The 19,621-nt window shown below is 48.5% G+C and overlaps 1 protein-coding gene across 1 annotated transcript in view; it reads left to right on the forward strand.

Annotated features, from left to right (window-relative positions):
• Window positions 1-516: 516 nt before the first annotated feature.
• The window catches only part of LOC147896265 (uncharacterized), a 42,539-nt gene continuing 23,434 nt past the window's right edge, over window positions 517-19,621 (forward strand). The window contains exon 1 of the mRNA XM_087382679.1: window positions 517-1,107. Within this exon, the coding sequence (XP_087238805.1) occupies window positions 568-1,107 (540 nt within the window). The 5' untranslated portion in view covers window positions 517-567. The remainder of the gene's footprint in view (window positions 1,108-19,621) is intronic.

Here is a 19,621-nt window from a genome sequence, read left to right on the forward strand (position 1 = left end):
CTCTTGATCAATTCCAAAAATGGTGTGATCTCAAGCAGGAGGGTGGAGCCCTTCTTGTCTACCACGATTCTACGCGCCCCCCGCCCCCCCTTCTTCCCTCACACACACACACACACACACACAGAGCCATCTACGAGGGGCACAACTGCCCGTTTCCTGCGCTGAGACAAGTAGCAAGGGTCTTCTTGAGAGAATCGAACGCGGGCAACCAACAGGCACCCAAACCGCGTGAGCTATCATGAGGAGTTAATGCATGGAGGGAAGCTAAGAGACGTTTATTTGTGGCTTCTGCAATGCGCCCTCCTCGTGGTTACCGCCCATCCGTGCGGCAAGCCTACATAGATCATAAAGGCGACAGAGAGAGTCCTGCTGAGGGAATCGAACGCGGGCAACCAACAGGCGCACGTCTGCGTAGTAGCGGGGGGGCGCGTGTTTGTGCCACTAGGAGGGAGGATTCAATGCACGGAGCCAAGTGTGATGCTTCTGCTTCTTGTTCTTAAAGTCTTCATAGTCATCTTTTCATCTTCACCTTCATCTTCTTCATTTTGTTCCATAGCAAGCTCAGCTATGGAGGCCAAGCCTTTCGTCTCCTTCGATGCCAGCTCTGCCCTCTGTTCCCACATCCAGAAACAGGGCTTCCATAGCCATGTCTTCTCTGATATCACCCTCTCCTTCCTCTGTAAGGATTACCTCCTCCACAAAATCATCCTCTCCCAAAGTCCCTACTTTTGCTCCCTCCTCTCTGGCCCCTGGAAAGAGCACGGTAAACCCCGCATCGAGCTCCATATCGATGACCCTAACGTCACTCCCGAAGGCCTTGAATCTGCCCTTGCTTACATGTATGGCGTTAGCCCTGTCCTTACTGTCGAGAATGTCATCTCCATCCTTGCTGCTGCAAGCTTCCTCGGCCTCGAGAACCTCTGCGAGAACAGCGTCCGATTCGCTCTGCAGGATTTGAGAGTCGAGACCTTTGTTCGCTACCAGCACCTGTCCGAGAAGCATTGTTACGGCAATTTCGCAGATGCTATCAGAAATGCATGCTGGTCGCTTTTGTGTACTCATGCCACCCGTGAGCTTGTGCACCATCTGCCTAAACTCTCACTGGAGGTCAGTAATCCGAACAGCGTAGTGTACATCGTTATTCTAGGCGTCGTGCATGGCAATTTTTGTTTTCATAATAGTAGCGAAAAGTGGCCTGCTGTCTCTTCCCGTTCGATCCCTTTTGACGGCTGCGTAGATTGCACATTTGAAAAATAATCAGATTTCTTTGCAACAAACTGAGATGTGTACAACCACATCCAAAAACTGATCACGACGGTGAGCTGTTACTTTGTTTAAAATTTTACCAATTGAAATGTTCTAAAGGCTTTGGTTAGCGTGAGTCATCTCTAGAAGATTATGCCATTGTTCTATTGCTCTCACGCCTTTTGACTTACGTGCGCTCTCGTGCACCTACGGAAATTAGAATTGGAAGACTAACTCTTCTGTAACAAGTAATATATACCTTTTAAAAATATTCAGATTCTGTAGGGTCCGTGGTTACTGCTGCTTGGTGTCCTCTTGCAATCTTCTTGGGTTTTCCTTCCTGTGCCATCTTCGTCTTTGTTGCTCCTTTTGATTTCTCTCTTCAGGCATCAGACTCAGTCTGCTTTTCATCACTATATCAACATCGACATGTTTAATGTGAGTAATTGTCCAAGGTACATCTTTCTGTTATGCCAGCACAAAGGTGCCCTACTACTGAATTGCAGTCTTTGTGTGCAGATAGGATTTTCTTTTCCCTTTTCTAGGCAGAGGCCAAGGGATCAAGGGTTATAGGGAGCTTTTCAATTGGTTTGTAGGAATAGCCTTTCCACCTTAATGCGATGGATAAGTGCAGAACAGTACCAAACATTGCCAAGCGTCAAGATGCGCCAGTCCTGTGACAAGGCTACGTCAAGATTTTACACATAGTTCAGATCACGGGTCTGGTTGGAATGCCAAGAAAGGTTTCTTTCCTCTACAGGGTGGGCTGACAGAATTAACAGCCACGGCTTTGCTGGAAGGTGGCAGCTGATTGGGCTGCCATATGTCAACCAGTAGACCAGCTTAGTGCCTGGTGCTCCTGGTGTGGATAAGATGTTGGACCTCCTTTTCCTTTTGGGAACTTAATGAATGAATGATTCAAACAATTGAGACCATCCAAAAGTCTTTTACACACACTTAGAGTACAATTGGAATTTCGGACTGGGAGAGATTGAGCCATTAAAGAGTATGACATCGATCACTAATACGGATCTTGATGGACAAGATGACCAGAGAATGGGCCTTTTATAGGCCCTAGTCCAGGTCGGCCAGCAGAGTCTGGTCGGCCATTGTACAGACTGCCAGTATTATAGTCTGAAAAGTTTGTTGGATCTGGCCAACTTGGCCAGATTTGAAAGTGGTGTTTTGGGGTTGGCGTGCGGGCGTATTGAGAGTGCAGGGGAAACTGAACTGAAAGAGAGAACACACACCCCACATGACTTGAACTACAAGATGGAGAGAGAGAGAGAGAGAGAGAGAGAGAGAGAGAGAGAGAGTGCAAGGGATCTCAGAGAAAAGCCCTCAATTGCTGGGCAAAACCTCCAACACAAGAGAGATGGTACAATGGGGAAGGGTCCTAGGGTCCCCCTCTCAGCCAACCAGCCGACCAGGCTGGTCGACCCAGGGTCGTCTGTAACCCGACCTGCAAGTCGGGGTTAGGGTCCTGGTTGGCCCCTTCACCTAGGCACCTACATGGCACCAGCATTGCGCCTCCAAGGCATGCTCAGGGGCTGGTGAAAACAGCCCCGTACCCTACTATAGGTAGCCTGGAACAGGGCAGATCAGGCTGCCAACTGTGCGCCCCAAACAGGCCCTGACGAGACCTAGACCATTGCCGTACAGCCCTGTACACCTCCTGGGACATGGACAGCGTCTTGGGGCAGCCTCCACTAAACTCAGCCAGATCTCAGAGCAAACACTCAAGCCCAGGTATGCTTCCCACCCCCCTCCGATACTATCCTCACATGGGGCGGGCACACCCACAGCAAAGAACGTCACTCATATTCTACACATGGTACATCAGGAGATGCTCAACTCCAGCACCCCCTCTCAGATCCTTGATGTAGCATCATCTTTAGGGTGCCACCGGATCATCTGACGGAATCCATCGAGTGAACCACCATCACTGAAGACCGCTACAGGTATTGTCAGAAGAATCCCCTCTTGGCATGAACCATCTCAGCATGATCACTGGAAACCTGTACTACTGCTCCCAGGCTATAGGTGCAAGGCAAACTCCTCTGGTCTGGTACTGTACTGGGGCAATACTCCAACTAATGCTGCCACAGTTGCAAGATCTACTTTCCTGCATGGTCATTGCATCATTGAGCTATAGAGCCCCTTTTGAAGCCTCCTCTCAGGTCCAATCTGGTAGACTGACACCAAATCGATGAAGTAATGTGCTCTAGAAACAACGGGCATCCAACTGCTCACTAGGTAGTAGGGTCAAACTGCAGTGTCTGGAATCCCGCATTGGCAATCACCTGACCCATTCAGATTTCCAGCAGCTTACCATGCAACAGCTGCAGTAGAACAACAGGAAACCCTCTCTAGGTCTGCCAGGTCATAACATCCAAACAGATACAAACTGTATACATAGGGCCGCTTGGAAGCTTGCCTCTAACAAAGATTCCTCCACCACTGCACTGTCTGGCAGGTACCACTGCGACACATAAGCAAGCAATCCTCCAGTTGGAATGCTCACCAGTCCTTTCAGTTTTTCTCTGAGGACACTGCTGTTAATAGTAACCTTTATTGCCACAATAATTACATGTAAGTGAAGCCTTGTGCTTCTTTTTGGGCATCCGTCTTCTTATTCCTTCCGTTCTGTTCAGCTGCCAAGGCCTCCCAGCTACTGCCCTGGGAAGGACCCTGAAATCTCTACTCTTGGTCGAGCACCCTTACCCCTCCCAAGTCAACGTATTCATCCTTCCATTGGTAATCAAGGACGAATAAAAGGCGGAGTACTGGGAAGAAACTGGGACAACAATGTAATGGCCATGTCCTCAGATGATGTCTCCTCCCCGGCCTGAAGAATCTCTTGCTGAAGCTCCTGGAGCGTGTTGATATGCTCCTGCATTGATGAAGACTTTGCAGGATCCAACACTCTCATCTAAAGACACCTTCTTCATGGGAACGTTCTGTTGTACTAGGGCACCAAGTGCTCCTGGATACTTTTGGCTAAGGAGTACAGTTTAAGAAAATGAAAGCCCGTACCTCGCATTGACATGAGACATGATCTTGGCCTCTTTTTGCTCCAGGATACTTCGGTTTGCTACAAGGGGATCAGGCCTGGTAACCCCCACCAAAATGAAGTCTGCTAAATCATGACTGCAAGATGGACTCCATCATGACCCGCCAAACACCCTAATTGAGTCCATCCAATTGACGGTCCACCGGGAAGGTGGGTAATACGGGCTCTCCGCCATCCCAGCCTGGGTAGCCATGTCGGAGCGAAGAGAGTAGAAAAGGGAAAGGAGGGTGGATGGGAAGGAGAGTAGAGAAGGGGATTGAAGAAGAAAGGCAGGAGAGGGCTGGAGAAGACAATGAAGAGGCTTGAAGCCTAAGATACCTTCGTGCCTTTGCTGTCCCGACCCTCAAAACACCTCCTTCCAGATCTGAAAACACCATGTGCTCGACACCCAAAGAGTCAACACCTATGGACACTCCTCTTGAAAACACCTCCGAACAGAAACAGCACTGCCAGACGAGGGACACAAAGACCGTACACGGCGCGACAGATGACCAGAGCACACACGATCGAGGTTCAACCTATCTCATCTCTCCTTAGGGGAGATTGACTGAGGCGAGGCATCACTCTTGACACAGCCCATCGGATCTAGAAATCGAGGAGACCACGTCCTCCACCAACATGGGAGACATCCCGACAGATGCAGATACGTGAGCTCTTTGCATCTCATCAGAGAGCCATCATGGAGCCTGGATACGTAGCAGTCCACGCACTTGGGACTCTAGCTCTGAGCACTTGATATCTTCATGTCACTCTCATTTTGCATTTTTACTTTGCTATTTTGTACTAGTATAGCATCTTAGTACTCAGCAAGGGCCTTAGTGAGCCCTTTGCCTTGGCCCACAATGGTCTGTATGAGCTACCGTACTTTGTCCCATAGGCCCGCGAGGCCTCCCGCAGACGTTAATATATCTTTCTTTCTTTCTTTCTTTCTTTTCTCTCTCTCTCTCTCTCTCCATTTGCAATTCAGATCTTGTGGTGAGTGTGCTCTCTCCTTCTGTTCAGTTTCTGCTGCACTCTCACATGGTATCAGAGCCAAAGGTTGGCTAAAGACCCGAGATGTGGAGGGAGCTTGGAGCCAGCGAGCTGCATGAGTTTTTGGGCTGCGGCTACCTTCGCTGATCCATATCTCTCTCATGTCGACTAGCTCCTCCTCTGTCCCAGAGTGCCCTGGGGCCGAGTCAAATGCATAGAAATCTGTGACCTATCTCTGCGCTCGGTCTACCTCGGTACCCTGTGGTGTGGTGGTCCCATCCTCCTGCTCTCTGATATGTCGTAGTAGTATCTCCCTGTGTCGTCGCATCTCCATCAGGTAGAGCCCAATGTAGACCTGGTCCCGGAAGTGGATCAGTCGTGAGAGTGGGCCAAAGCCGCATCCCTCCTGAAAAAGGCAGTGGTAGCACCCTCGGATCTCATAGTAGGCTTGGCAGAGACAGAGAAAGTGCTCCTCTGTCTCGACCGTCCCCATCGTGCACAACGTGCAAGTCCGCTGCTCTCTGGGTATGCGTGCAGCTCTCCGTGTCTCGATCCTCAGCTGATGGGACGAGACTCGCATCTGTCCGATGGCAATTCTCAATGCGTGTGAGACTCCTCTGTCCTCGAGATACTGAGGTCTGATGATGAGCCCGTCTTCCGATACTCTTAGAAAGTGGTCATAGTAGAGCTGGGTCTTGGTGGGGAACTCCTGGTCCCCCCCCCAAGTGCGAGATGTGTGGAGTTGGGCAGCTCCAACCTATACGCCATGGCACCTCCCCAATTTTCTACAACACTAACGGTACAATTCCCCAAGATGTCTCTTGAACATACTGTATGATGCGGTTAATCTCATCTCGTGGGATCGACTCGAGCGGTGCATCCATGCTAGCTGAAACGGGAGAAGCCGATCCATTTGAATCCTGTAACTGGCGAACCATGCGGTGATGCGTGCAAACCATGTTGTACCTGCCCCACTGGCGAAATTCGCCGGATTCCTGCGCGAGAGCGGGGATTTCGAGGGGCAATATTTCGCCTTCATGAGCGATGCCACGGCCATAGTGATCGGATCCACACTGGGCACGTCTCCTGTGACGACGTTCATCGAATCGTCGACGGGAATAAGGGAGGGAGGAAGGACTGGCTTGACGGCGGTGACAGTAGCGTTCTACTTCTTCTTATCGTTCTTCTTCACGCCACTACTAGCCTCCATTCCGGCATGGGCAGTCGGGCCACCGCTGATACTGGTGGGAGCGATGATGATGAAGGCAGTGGTGGAGATCAACTGGGAGGACATGAGGGAAGCGATACCTGCGTTCGTAACGATAATTCTGATGCCATTGACATATTCAATTGCGTATGGGTTGATAGGGGGAATAGGGACATATATAGTGTTGCATTTGTGGGACTGGGGAGTGTATGGTTACAACAGAGTGAAGCACCATGGAAGAACAGTGTATGAGCAAGAAGAAGACGATGTGGAGGCAAAGGATAACAAGGAGGCAGAAGTGGATGGTGGAGAGCTCATTCTTGATGCATAACACTTGATGGAAAATGTGGTTTATGGCGACTTCAACTAGCTAGAGCATATCTGATGCACATGATAATTTGCACACACCACAACATAGGTGGTATTGACGTGCTTGAAGAGTTTTTTGCCCATCAGGTAAAGCACGTTTGAATAACACACATCAGATGCAATTTTTTGACGATTGTGTATAACTCGGTGAAAAACGGGGTTTGTAGCGACTTCGAGCATGCAAAGCATATTTGATAGACATGATACTTTTTGGGTTCCTTCACATAGGTGGTATTCATGTGCATCCAAAGTGTCGTTCCCATCGGGTATGTGTGCATTCGAATAACACACCTCAGATACTATTTTTTTATGGTTGTGAATAAGACTTGGTGAAAAACAAGATCTCCCTCGCCTCCTAGGCAGTCTATGAAAGATGTAATCTCATCAATGTAGAGTCCGAAGAGACTCGGTGAGAGAGGGCACCCCTGCTTTACTCCGATCGTGCTCTCAATCCAGTCTGATAGGCCTCATGGGGCACGAACTCTCCCTCTAACGGACTCGTATAGGCTCACCACTCCCCAGATCAGAACCTCTGGAATCTGCATATCCTGTAGTCTCTTGATCATGCGGGATCGCAGGACAGTGTCGAAGGCCTTCCGAAAGTCTACAAAACAAGCGTAGACTTTATGGCGTCTCGACCTCACCTCCTCAATGATAGTCCTCAAGGTGAAGATGTGGTCTAGAGTGGAGCGTTGTCTTCGGAAGCTTGCTTGCCCTAAAGCACACTGCCCATGTGCCTATGTATGATTGCTGATCTCCCTCTCCAGTATCGATCCATAGATCTTGGCCAGCGTGTAGCCAATCATGAGAGTGCAATAGTTCCCAGTATCCATGGGGTCGCGTGTTGTGTATCGGTACTATGGTGGTGGTACTCCATGAGGGTGGGAAGCCATGACATAAGGTGTGGTTGAACATTTGTGCTAGTACCGGAGCCAAGACCTCCTGTCCATGATCAAAGTGCTCAGTCCGTAGTCCCTCATGGTCCTGTGCTCTCCGGTTATGAAGCCGGCTAAGTGCAGCCCGCACATTCTATGCTGTGAACAAGTGGTAAGTGGTAGGTCGGGGCATAGTGGACATATCAAGTGGTGCCTGCATCGGGACATCATAAAGAGAGCGTGCATAAGTGTGTCAAACACCAGGGTCTGTGATTGGTATAGGTGGCTTCCCCTCCGATAGAAGCCCCCATCCAATGGTGGGATCCCCCCCTCGAAATGAACTGATCACCTCGTCCATTCTATGGATGAGGAAGGCCCGTCGCTTACGACGTGTCAGTCGTCGTGAAATCCGCTGTGCCTCGGGTGATGTCAAGTGGCCAAGGGCTAGCTCGCGTGTGAGGTGAGCTCTCATCTCTCTGCACTCATCATCATACCAGGGATTCTGTGGCATCTTCCCTAGTGAGGCACGTGCAGATCGAGTCGTGGGGAAAGACCTGATGGCTGCATCCATGACTACCGTGGAAAGGGTGTCTGAGGCGTGGGTGAGGTCTACAGCATCTCCAAGTAGTAGGTCTGGAAGTCCCTTCGCCAAGCTGCTCGCATAGATGGGGTCTAGGGCGCGATCAAAGTGAACCTGTACACGAGTGGGTGCGGGGGGGACCCTCTCTGTGGCTGGCAGAGATACAAAAGGCTAGGTACGAGTGATCAGCCCCGAGTGGGGGAGGGGGCACAATGAAGTCGTATATCCGTGAGATAAAGGTCAAGGGACCCAAGAGGTAGTCCACTGTGCTTGTCCCTCCGCCATGCGGGAAACAAGTGAGAACACCGGATGATGGCCATCTCTGTAGACCATTATAAATGATCAAATCATGAACAGCCCCTAGCTCAAGTAGATGTCGTCCATACTCTTTTACTTGTGGTGCATCTACAGAATGTCTCACTATCCCGAGCTCAGCTGCATCTAGTTCTGGTGCTATGAGGGAATCTGATGCAAAGTCCAGTAGGCCCACCTGCCTATTACCTGTGCGTGCATTGATTCACCAAGAAGAAGGATGTCCCCCTGCCTAGAGAATTCGGTGATATCATCCTCAATCGGCTCATATGGACTGTGCCCTTCTGTGGTGACCTCACGTGCATAGGATGAGGTATCTGGAGGGAAATAGCACACTGCTATAAGAATCGTGTTGGAGATAAGTGCACACTAAGTGTACTATTTCCTAGTCTGCTTCGATGGGCTGTCATATGCTATGGCCTTGACAAAGTGGTGAGAGAACCGGCTTCTTGGATCTCTCCTCTCATTTATTTCTGCAATATTGTAAGGGAATAGACACTGCCCTTGCATCCTAGCAAGAGGTAAGACCTTCCCACATGGCATCTTCCTCTCATTCTCTCATATCTATCGACAAATTCAATGGGACCAACTTTCATACTTGGCAGATCAAAATCAAGTGCCATCTTATGAAAGAAGGTCTTTGGGACATTGTTCAACGTGCTGCTCCCGAAGGTCCTTCTGAGCAAGTTGTCACTGCCAAGAATGACAAAGCCTATGCTATTATATTGCTCGGCCTTGGAGATGATTACATTCATCACATCTCCGACATACAGTCTGCTCCTCAAGCATGGATCACTTTGGATACCCTTTTTGGAGCCCGATCTAAAAACTCTAAGATTGCACTTATGATCTCATTCTTTGATCTACATATGCAGAAAGGAGCTACTATAGCCTCTCATGTCAATTATCTTCGCAGTCTTATGGTTCAGCTTGCGTCAGTCAAGTCTCCTATCTCTGAAGATATTGCTATTGTTGTGCTTCTCAAAAGCTTACCTGACACCTATGCTACTCTTGTCACTACCTTCAAGTATCATAATAATTCTTCTCTTGAGGGTATCATCAATGCTCTCCAAGAGGAAGAAAGAACTCAACAACGAAAGGTAACTGACACTGCATTTTTAGCAAAGAAAGGAAGTTCTAAGGTAAGAAAGCCTTGCACCCATTGTGGCAAAACTAATCATATGGAGAAGGACTGTTTCAAGGCTCATCCATGCACCATTTGTGGCCGTGATAATCACCGGGAGAGGGACTGCTACTCCAAAACCTCTACATCAGCTCCTGCATCTACCTCAGCCCATGTTGCTGCAACATCTCCATCAGCTGATCCTGCTGTTCCTTCCTCACATGATGAGAAGTGGGCTTTCTGATTACTTCTATGTCTTGTCTACCACCTTGACCACCGATGATGTAGGTCAAGGGGTTCTAGTGTCTTGGTCTTTCTATTTGTCTACAGTCAGTCTTCTGTCTACCTAGTCTTGTCTGTCTGTCTATTTGTCTATCAATCTGACTGTGTTTTAGATCCATCTTGTCCCTACCCTTGTGGACCCATATGAGGATATCACTTGAGGAGGGGTGTCTCAGGATCTTTTGTCTGTCATGTTTTCTATCTTGTCTCTCAGTCTATCAGTCTTTATGTTTGTCTTCTAGTCTTGTTTTTCTGTCTTACTCCTAGTGTCCACTTAAGGAGGGTGTTGGAGATAAGTGCACACTAAGTGTACTATTTCCTAGTCTACATTTGTCTAAGTCTAAGTCTAAGTCTAAGTCTAGCCTTTATGTCTTGAGTGTGTGCCATGTGGCACTTCTACAATTATCCCATAAGCACTCTTGCTTTATGTCTTGTACTTTGGCCCATATATTCAATGGGTCACATCATTGTAATCTATCAGTCTAGCTTGTGTCTTGTCTACACTCTTCTCAAGGTATTTCTTGTTTTTCAGTCTAGTTATTTCATTTCCAGTTTCTAGTTCTAGTTCTTGCTTCCATATTCTAACAAATCGGTCTTGCGCCTGGTAGCTAGACTCGTATCCACATGTGTCGCGCATGCTCCTCTCTCCGTGCCACTGATATGAGAGGTCTCATGTGTGATCTAAAGAGGATAGCCACTCCCCCTAAACCCCGCACGCCAGTGTCTCTCCTCGTCTCCTTCCTATGAGATGACTCCCAACTCTCCAAGCTGTCTCACATCTCAGGTTCACACCCATTCTGGTGAACAATGCATTTGCATCTGCCATAGGGGTATCTCCTATTGTGAGGCCTCGGACTAAGAAATTTAGGGCTTTACTGTTTCTCCTTTTATCCTCCTCTAGAGCATCTGAAATGAACTCTTTCTTGGGGACAGCAGTGCCTTTCTTGACCTCGTCGCTCCATTCTAGAATTGCAGCCTCTCCTTTCTTGATTTTCTGGGTGAATTCAGAGTGTTTACCCTTCATAGTGTCTTGCACGGATGCCAAGTCTTTTCTAAGTTTTTCATTCTCAGATTTCAGCTCATTTATGATCCTACATCCTTCTTCTGATGTCCCCTTTACCCCTTTGATCTGCCTCATTTGTTCCTTGATGATATTCAGCTCCTCGTGTAGGGATGATTGAAGCTCCCCTTCATCTCCGTGTGTGTTTGCTTTCAATTTTGCATTCTCATCTTGAAGACTAATCACCTGAGCTTCCAAGCTCTCTATCTTGGATGTAAGAAAACTGTTTTTCACGTCCATTTCCTGCATCATATCCATCTGCATTTTCCCAATTTCTTTTGCCCATTTGCATGCATTTCATTCTTTCCACCCCTTCATGGCATCATTCATCTGAGCACGTATGTTTGAAAGCTCATCCTTCTTGTATTCTTCCAGTTTCTTTTGTAGGCATTCAATTTCAGCATCCTGTAGCTTACATACCTCTTTGATAGTGGATAGGCATACTTTGACATTCCCATCTTCTACTTTCTGCCCTTTGGTCCAGATTATGCTGTATTTTCTGTCCTTGCCCCCTCTAGTTTTCTGATCGGGTGAGCTTTCCATAGCCTCTCCCCTTTTTCTGCTTTTTCCTGCTGTTTGGGTTGCCCACCATCTAAGGGCTGCCCATAACAGTCGTTCTTGGTTTGATTCTTGATTTCTTGCAGGTCAGGAGCTGGTTGGAGCAGAGGTATAGGGTTGGAGTCGAGACATGGCCCCTGTTTTGATGGTTGTAAGGGGGCCTTCGTACCCTGTTTTGGTGGCAGCCCCTTGACGTTGGCGGGCCTGGAGCAACTTGAGCTCAAGCATTAGGTACGGGAGGGGCCTAGTAGCCCGTGCGGTCTGCGCAGGTCCTTGTGGCCTGCATTGCTGTAGCTAACAGAGGTCGGGGTGGCATGATGAGGCGTAGTAGGTGGCGGGGGTGGCGAAACAGGTGGTGGGGGTGGCGCAGCAGCTTCAGGTGGCCCGGTGGCTTGGAATCAGTCGTGCAGCGACAGGGAGCCGACGCAGGGGCTAGGAGACAGCCCACGGGGCTGGGAAAGATCCCGCATCAGTCGAGGGCCTTGAGGGAGGCTGGCGCAACAGCCAGCAGCCGTCGAGGTACAGCCCGCCCGAGATCTTGGAGAACCCACAGGGTTGGGAGAAGGTAGGCGGGGGGGGGAGAGAGCCCGTAGGGCTGGGCGGGGGAGGGAGGGAGGCTAGACTAGGGGAGCGGAGTGGCTATGCTGAGCTGAGAGGCTAGGCGGAGCAAGGAGGCTTGGCTAGGCTGAGCGGAGAGCGGAGAGGCTAGGGGAGCGGCTGAGCGGAGCGGCTAGGGGCGGAGAGAGAGAGAGAGAGAGAGAGAGAGAGAGAGAGAGCAAGGAAAAGCCCTCAATTGCTGGGCAAAACCTCAACACAAGAGAGATGGTGAAGGGTCCTATAAATAGGGGTCCCCCTCTCAGCCAACCTAGGCCAACCAGCCGACCAGGCTGGCCGACCGAGGGTTGGCTGTAACCCAGCCTGCAGGTCGAGGTTAGGGGCCTGGTTGGCCCCTCCACCTAGGTCCCTACATGGTGTGAGTGCTGCGCCTCCAAGGTATGCTCAGGGGCAGGCAAAAACAGCCCCGCACCCTGCTGTAGGTAGCCCGGAACAGGGCAGATCAGGCTGCCAACTGTGCGCCTCCATGGCCGGTCTTGAGGAGATCCAAACCAGGGCCCTATAGCCCCGCACACCTCTTGGGACATGGACACCATCCCAGCACAGCATCCACTCAGCCAGATCTGCCTCCGAGGTAGCTGGATCGACCACAAGGTATGCATCCCACCCCCCTCCTACACTATCCTCACATGGGGCACGCACACCCATAACAAAGGCCCTCACTTATATTGTAACATAACATCAGGAGATGGTCAACTCCAACTGGGGGGGGGGGGGGGGGGGGCAGACCAGCTGCTCCCCTTACATGAGTCCCTAGTGGGTGCACTTGCAAAGCATTCATACAGAGGCCACTGAAGCTCATAGGAGCACACTGTTAGAAATTAGAGATTTACTCCCTATCCTGTGAGCCCCCACATGGGGGAGAGTCCTGTAGCAGGGAGGGATTGAGAGAGGCTGCCATGTTGGCAGCAGCTGTATTTGTGCATATGTTAGTGCAGCCAATGAGGCCACCCTGGCCAGCACACAGGGCTGACAGAGCTGCATCCACGTGGGCTGCTGTGCTGGCCTGCACATAGGCCGTGGTACAGCCCCAAATGATGGGCAGCAGCCAGCACAAGGGCCTTGCAATGCAGGGCCTTTTTTAGGCAGAGACTGCCAGTTTGCAGTTTGTAAAGGTATTTGGTCGGCCCAGATCTGGGCCCTGTCAGCTGGCCTAGGAATAGTATCTAGGCCTATAAAAGGAGCCCCTTGGGGAGCATGCTTCAGCCATCTGGGCTTGTATGAGTTTCTTCTCTTGATGTATTTTGTCCCATAGGCCTGTGAGGCCTTCTGAGGATGTTCTCTCTCCCTTTCTTCTTTCTCCTCTTACTCTGTCAGTCCTTTCCAATTGGTTTTTTTACAGGTTTAGTGGCCAGCTTGTGACCTTGACGAGTGTTGGATCAAACTATTGGAAAGGTCACCTCCCCATTTGTGAGCCCCTAAATGAGGAGAGCATGGGGGAGGGAGACCTAGGACATATGCCCAGAGAAGAGAGAGGAGGATGCCACATGGGCAGCACCTCACAGCAAAGAGGAAAAGGGGCTGCTAGTAGACCCCACATTGGGTCGGGTTTTGGGGCTGGGGACAAGCCCTAGATAAAGGTGTGGTGAAGGGGGCCAGCCAGGTCACCTGGCACACACTCCAAGGGGGCTGGGCCCTCACTTATATGCAGGCAGACAATTCGACTAGCAAGGGGGTTGGTTCAACCGGTTTGAGGGCAGCCTTGCCCTATAAAAGGGGAGGCCCTTGGCCTCACTTATCATCCAACAGATCAGCAAGAGTTGGAGCAAAAAGGAGCAGCAGGAGTCCCTTCCTTGGGCCTATATCCAAGAGCAAAGGAAGACCAAAGGTGCTGAGATCTGGACAAAGAGTCTACATACGCTCGAGGTGGAGCACGCAGGCTCAGAGATGTGGAGGTATCCGGCAGATAGTAGAAGAACCTTTTGGTAAGATCAGAGGACCACATCCTGGTGGGACTATGGATCTATCTTTTGTATTGTGCTCATAGCTTTGGATGGAAATATATTCTTTTGGTGGATTCTATATCCGGCTTGGATCATTGTTTATTTGCTAGTCTATACAACATCTATGTGATTCCATGAGTCTTTCGCTATGTGTATCCTCAGGTCGTCGAAAACGAACATGGTATCAAAGCCCAAGGAGGAGGCTCACAAGTGGGGGAGCTTGAAGGCAGGGACCTTGCTGAAGGACGACCTTGATTTGAGGCTCTAGGGAATCGACTTCCACGACTGGAGGATTGTGCTATTGCGAGGAGGGTGACTCAGGTTCAGTTAGGTGTGTACAAAGTCCTTGTTCATAGACGGTGGTGATTGCTTTTCGATTTTGCTGTGTGGTATAGCAAGAGAGATGTTGATCTTAGAAGCAAAAGCCAGTGCTCTTCCTTCCTCCTCCTCCAATCAACTTCTTTCACTATCCCTAACTTTGGTGAGTCTAGGAAATTGGATGGGACCAACTATCCTATCTGGAAGGTGAAGATCCAGAGTCATTTAGTGGCTTGGAAACTGTGGAAGCTGACAATGGGAGCGGAGGCGAAGCCGGAGGATATGCTAGGCAAAAAGGGGGGATAATTGTACCGGTAGATGGAGATGAACTCGAAGCTTGGGAGGGTAGAGATGCCGATGCCAAGGCCATGATCATAGGGACTATGATGGACTCAGTAATTCTTTATATCCGGATGGCCGACACGTCCGTAGAGGCGTGGGCCATTCTTGAAGGTACGAAACGAAGAGAGAGAGAGAGTGCAGGTACAAGACGAGTCGATAGAGCAGTCACGTCAAAACTTAGATAAGATGAAAATACACAAGTACAAAGTACTTGTACCTAGACCTAGGACTAAGTGTCCTAGGTGTCACATAGGACTAAGTGTCCTATGTGGTCTAGAAGGCACTAACACTATAAGTGCCTACACTTATGCCTACAAGGCACATACCATGGCCTATAGGGCATCACTAGAACCACCAGAAGATGGCCTATAAACCCCCCTCCATGGGATGGGCTGAAGTACTCTGGAAACGCCTCAGAATACCTGGTAGTTTCTGGTCATGGTGGCACATGTTCATCCAAAAGGATATAGCCACCTATGAATGTACAAGGAATGTCAGATCATGTAACAAAGGGAACCAAGTGTAAAGCCTGTCGGAAGACTTTGAACTTGGGACGAGGAAGTGCCTTTGTAAACATATCTGCGATGTTGTCCTCTGTGGGAAGATAGGACAACTCTATGTCTCCTGCTGACAACCGCTCCCGAACATAATGATAGTGAACTTCAATATGCTTGGTACACACATGAAACATTGGGTTACGCGCAATGGCCAAAGCACTCTGGCTGTCAGTGTAGACAATAGTGGAGGATGTCTGGCAAATACCAAGATCTGTAAGTAACTGTCGAAGCCAAACACACTCTACTATAGCGGTGAAAGTTGCCCTGTACTCAACCTCACAACTAGACGTGGTAATTGTCGGTTGCTTCTTGCTGAGCCAAGAAATACATGAATTGCCAAGCAAAAAACAATTGCCAGTATGTGACACTCTGGTGTCGGAACATCCTGCCCAGTCACTATCCGTGTAAGCATGCATGGTAAGTGAATTCTGATCACCATAGAAGAGGGCTAAATCCTGAGTGCCTCTGAGATATCTGAAGACTCTCTTCACTGCCTGCCAATGCTGTGAACTGGGCATGTGCATGAATTTGCTGAGCTGAGATACTGCATACTGCAAGTCGGGTCTGGTGTGACATAAATAAATAAGGCATCCAACAGCCTGCTGATAAAGAGTGATATCACATGGTGGGCTCCCATCATGAGCTGAGAATTTGAAGCCAGGGTCCACTGGAGTAGAGATTGGCTTGCAATCCTCAAACTGAAAACGATCAAGGAGCTGTCAAGTATATCCAATATACTTGAGTCTTGGACTGAGACATCATGATAACCCCCCTCAACATGAGCAAACTGAATGCCCAAATAATAATGAAGCCGTTCCATGTCTGACATGTCAAAAATTTGCTGCAAATCAGCCTTGAAAGCTGCAATTTGCTGAGTATCTGGGCCCGTGATAAGCATATCATCCACATATAAAATCAGCACTAAAAAATCAGATCCACTCCCACGGACATAAAGAGTGGGTTCTGTGGGACTATTCTGAAAACCAAGGGATAGTAAGTGTGCATGAATTTTGGCATACCATGCCCTGGGTGCTTGCTTCAAACCATAAAGGGCTTTTCTAAGCCGGCATACCTTATTTTCAGAATTAACAACCTCAAAGCCAGGAGGTTGTGTGACATAGACTTCTTCCTGCAGATCCCCATGAAGAAAAGCGGTCTTGATGTCAAGTTGGTGCACTTGCCAATGATGATGGGCTGCAATGGCAATGACACATCGAATGGTAGTAATCCTGGATGTGGGAGCAAATGTCTCCTCAAAGTCAATGCCTTGTTGTTGGGCTTTATCACCTTGATCATCATTCAGCTGCACTTTCTATTGAAGCATTGGCTATTTCAGATTCACAGCTTGCTGAAACTCATCTTTGGCATGAGAGAATGGGCCATCTCAATTATAGAGCTCTTGCAAAGCTACATTTACAGCAGATGGCAAATGATGTACCTCAGACTCACACAGTTTCCAGACATGTGTGTGAGGGTTGTCTTTTGGGTAAGATGCATCGATTTCCTTTTCAAAAAAATTGTCCAAAACTCTCACAAAGGAAATTGCAGCTAGTATACAGTGATGTCTGTGGCCCAATGAGGACAAATGCCATTGGGGGGTATAAGTATTTCATGACTCTCATTGATGATTTCACAAGATATTGCTGGGTATATCCTTTGAAGGCCAAATCTGAAGTATATGGCATTGTCATCACGAAGATCATATACTAGGCATCTGTAGCCATCAAAAATTACTCTGAAACCTGAAGTAGCAATTGCTGAAATTGAAATCAAGTTGACTTCAATGCCAGGCACAAAAAGAACATTTGTCAGAGTGACAGGATGGCTGGAAATGGATGTGAGCTGCACATCTCCAACTCCTTTTACAGCATATGAAGCATTATTGGCACATGTAACAGTCCCCCCTCGAGGTGCATCAGCTAGAGAATGAAACAACTGTCTGCTAGATGTGACATGCTTGGAAGCACCACTATCAAAGTACCAGGATTGAGCATCATTAGCAGTAAAGAGTGCATCAGCTTTGGAGGGATCAAATGAGCAATGGACAGCCCATGCCCAATCATCCTGAAGAGCATGTGCATGTGAAGCATCTGCTGGCTCATGGGATTCAATGGCATGTGAGGCATTAACTGTCAATCCTGCTTTCTTTTTCTCCGAAGCAATGCGCTTCCTGCATTCTGAAATGTCATGTCCAGGCTTGTGACAATAGTTGCATCTTTTCTTCTTTCCCTTATCTGCTGTATTTTTAGATGCATGGGAGGAATTGCAGCTGCTATGCGTAGAGGAATTGCAGCTACTGTGCGCAGATTTTGGCTTGCCCATAGGCTTGGAAGCCTTGCCTCTTCCTGTCTGCTGTGAAGCAAATGCATGATGAGGAATAATGGCTTGTCTGTTAGCTCTACTTTGCTCTTCTTGCAAAAGCAAAGTAACTAGCTGGTCAAAAGATTAGTGGTCTGGATTACCCATGGCCGCTAATCGAAGGGTTGTAGCAAACCCTTGATATGTATCTGGCAGTCCATTCAATGTGGTACTGACAAGATGTGAATTTGGCACCACCTCATCAATGTTGGCAAGCTGTTCCATGAGGTCCTTGACCTTTGTCAAATATGCATCCATTGACTCACCTTCATTCATATTCACTTTCTGTAATTGCCTTCTCAAATATGAACACGAGCTTCATTGCGTATCTGATAGAGAGAAGCCAATTTATCCCAAGCATCCTTTGCTGTCCTGCAAGACCGGATGTGTGGAATAATGATTCTCTTGCATGATAAAGCAATGCATGAATGTGCATTTGCATCTCTTGCATCCCATCTTGACTGTTCTTGAGTTGGAAGAGCAGCAGCAGGAGTGCTAGAGGAAGAGGCATCAGGAGGAGTACCCCCTGTAGAAGAACCAGCAATAGAAACAACCACTGTAGCATTGGCTGGCCTCAGATCAGCCCCAGAAACAATATTCCACAAATGCTTTGCAACAAGAATATGTTTCATGAGATAAGACCACATCGGATAGTTGGTGCCATTCAACTTATCATCTTCACGAAGAACTCCAAATAAATCTTGATTGTTCCCAGCCATAGAAACTGTGATACCCTGAAAAAGACCTGAAAACCCAAAAGCCTCAAGGCTATCACTGCAAAAAGCTGGCTGTCCCAAAAATGACAGCAAATATCTGCAAACTTCTGACCCAAATCAAAGGGCAAATGTAGATCTGACCCAAATGTGACTGTGACAGGCAATGTTCACTGCAAAAACAGCAAATTTGGCAAAAAGCCCCAAATTTATTGAGGTCAAATAGGCCAAAAAGAGGGCAAATGTAGAAAAGCCCCAAATTTTACTGAAATTTTGCAAATGTGACCCAATGTATGATAATCTGACCCAATGTCCTGCAAATGCAACTTAATGTCCTGCAATCTGACCCAATGTACTGCAATCTAAACAAGAAATTGCAGACTAAATCCCAAAACTCCAATATTCTTGCAAGAAATTGCAATCAAAGGAGTTGAAAGGAAATGAAAGCCCCAAATTTGCCAATGTCCTGCAAAAGCCCCAAAAGTGCAAATGTTTGTAGATGACTGCAGTGAGACCAAGAACCTGATTCAAGCCAATGCCAAAACATGTACGGAACCTGTAGTGAAATTGTACGGAATACCCAGATCAAGTACAAGCTGTACAATCAGCTGTTCTACATGTACATGTGTACGGGAAGCTGGTACAAGCTGCTGACGACTGATATGTAGGTATACATGTACGGAAGGTCGTACGAAAACAGGTACCGTGTACGGAACATGTACGGTGCAAGTACCTTGTACGGAGTTCCTACGCAGGTACAACTGTATGGTGAAAGTACCTTGTACGGAGCTTTACGCAGGTACAACTGTACGGTGTAGGTACCTTGTACGGCGAATCTACTGAAGGTACGGCGATGCAGGTATGGACGTGTAGTACGGCAAAGCGACGCGTAGGTACGGCGATGTGTAGTACGGACGCAGATACCAGACCTTTCGTACGACTGTACGGAAGGAAATGCAGTTACACCTTTGGTTTGGGAAGCTGGACGCTTGGATCTTGGACAACAGCTGAAGAGCCTCGAACAGGCTGGGAATGTGTCGACCAGCAGGGCAGAAAACTCCCAATGAGCAATGGAGGACTCGGGGGTTGAGGAGAGCTGGAAGACTAGAGCAATACCTG

The sequence above is a fragment of the Dipteris shenzhenensis genome, chromosome 12 (assembly GCF_047967505.1).
Source record: "Dipteris shenzhenensis isolate YYH24624 ecotype China chromosome 12, Dip_SZ_1.0, whole genome shotgun sequence".
In the NCBI taxonomy this organism is placed as follows: domain Eukaryota; kingdom Viridiplantae; phylum Streptophyta; class Polypodiopsida; order Gleicheniales; family Dipteridaceae; genus Dipteris; species Dipteris shenzhenensis.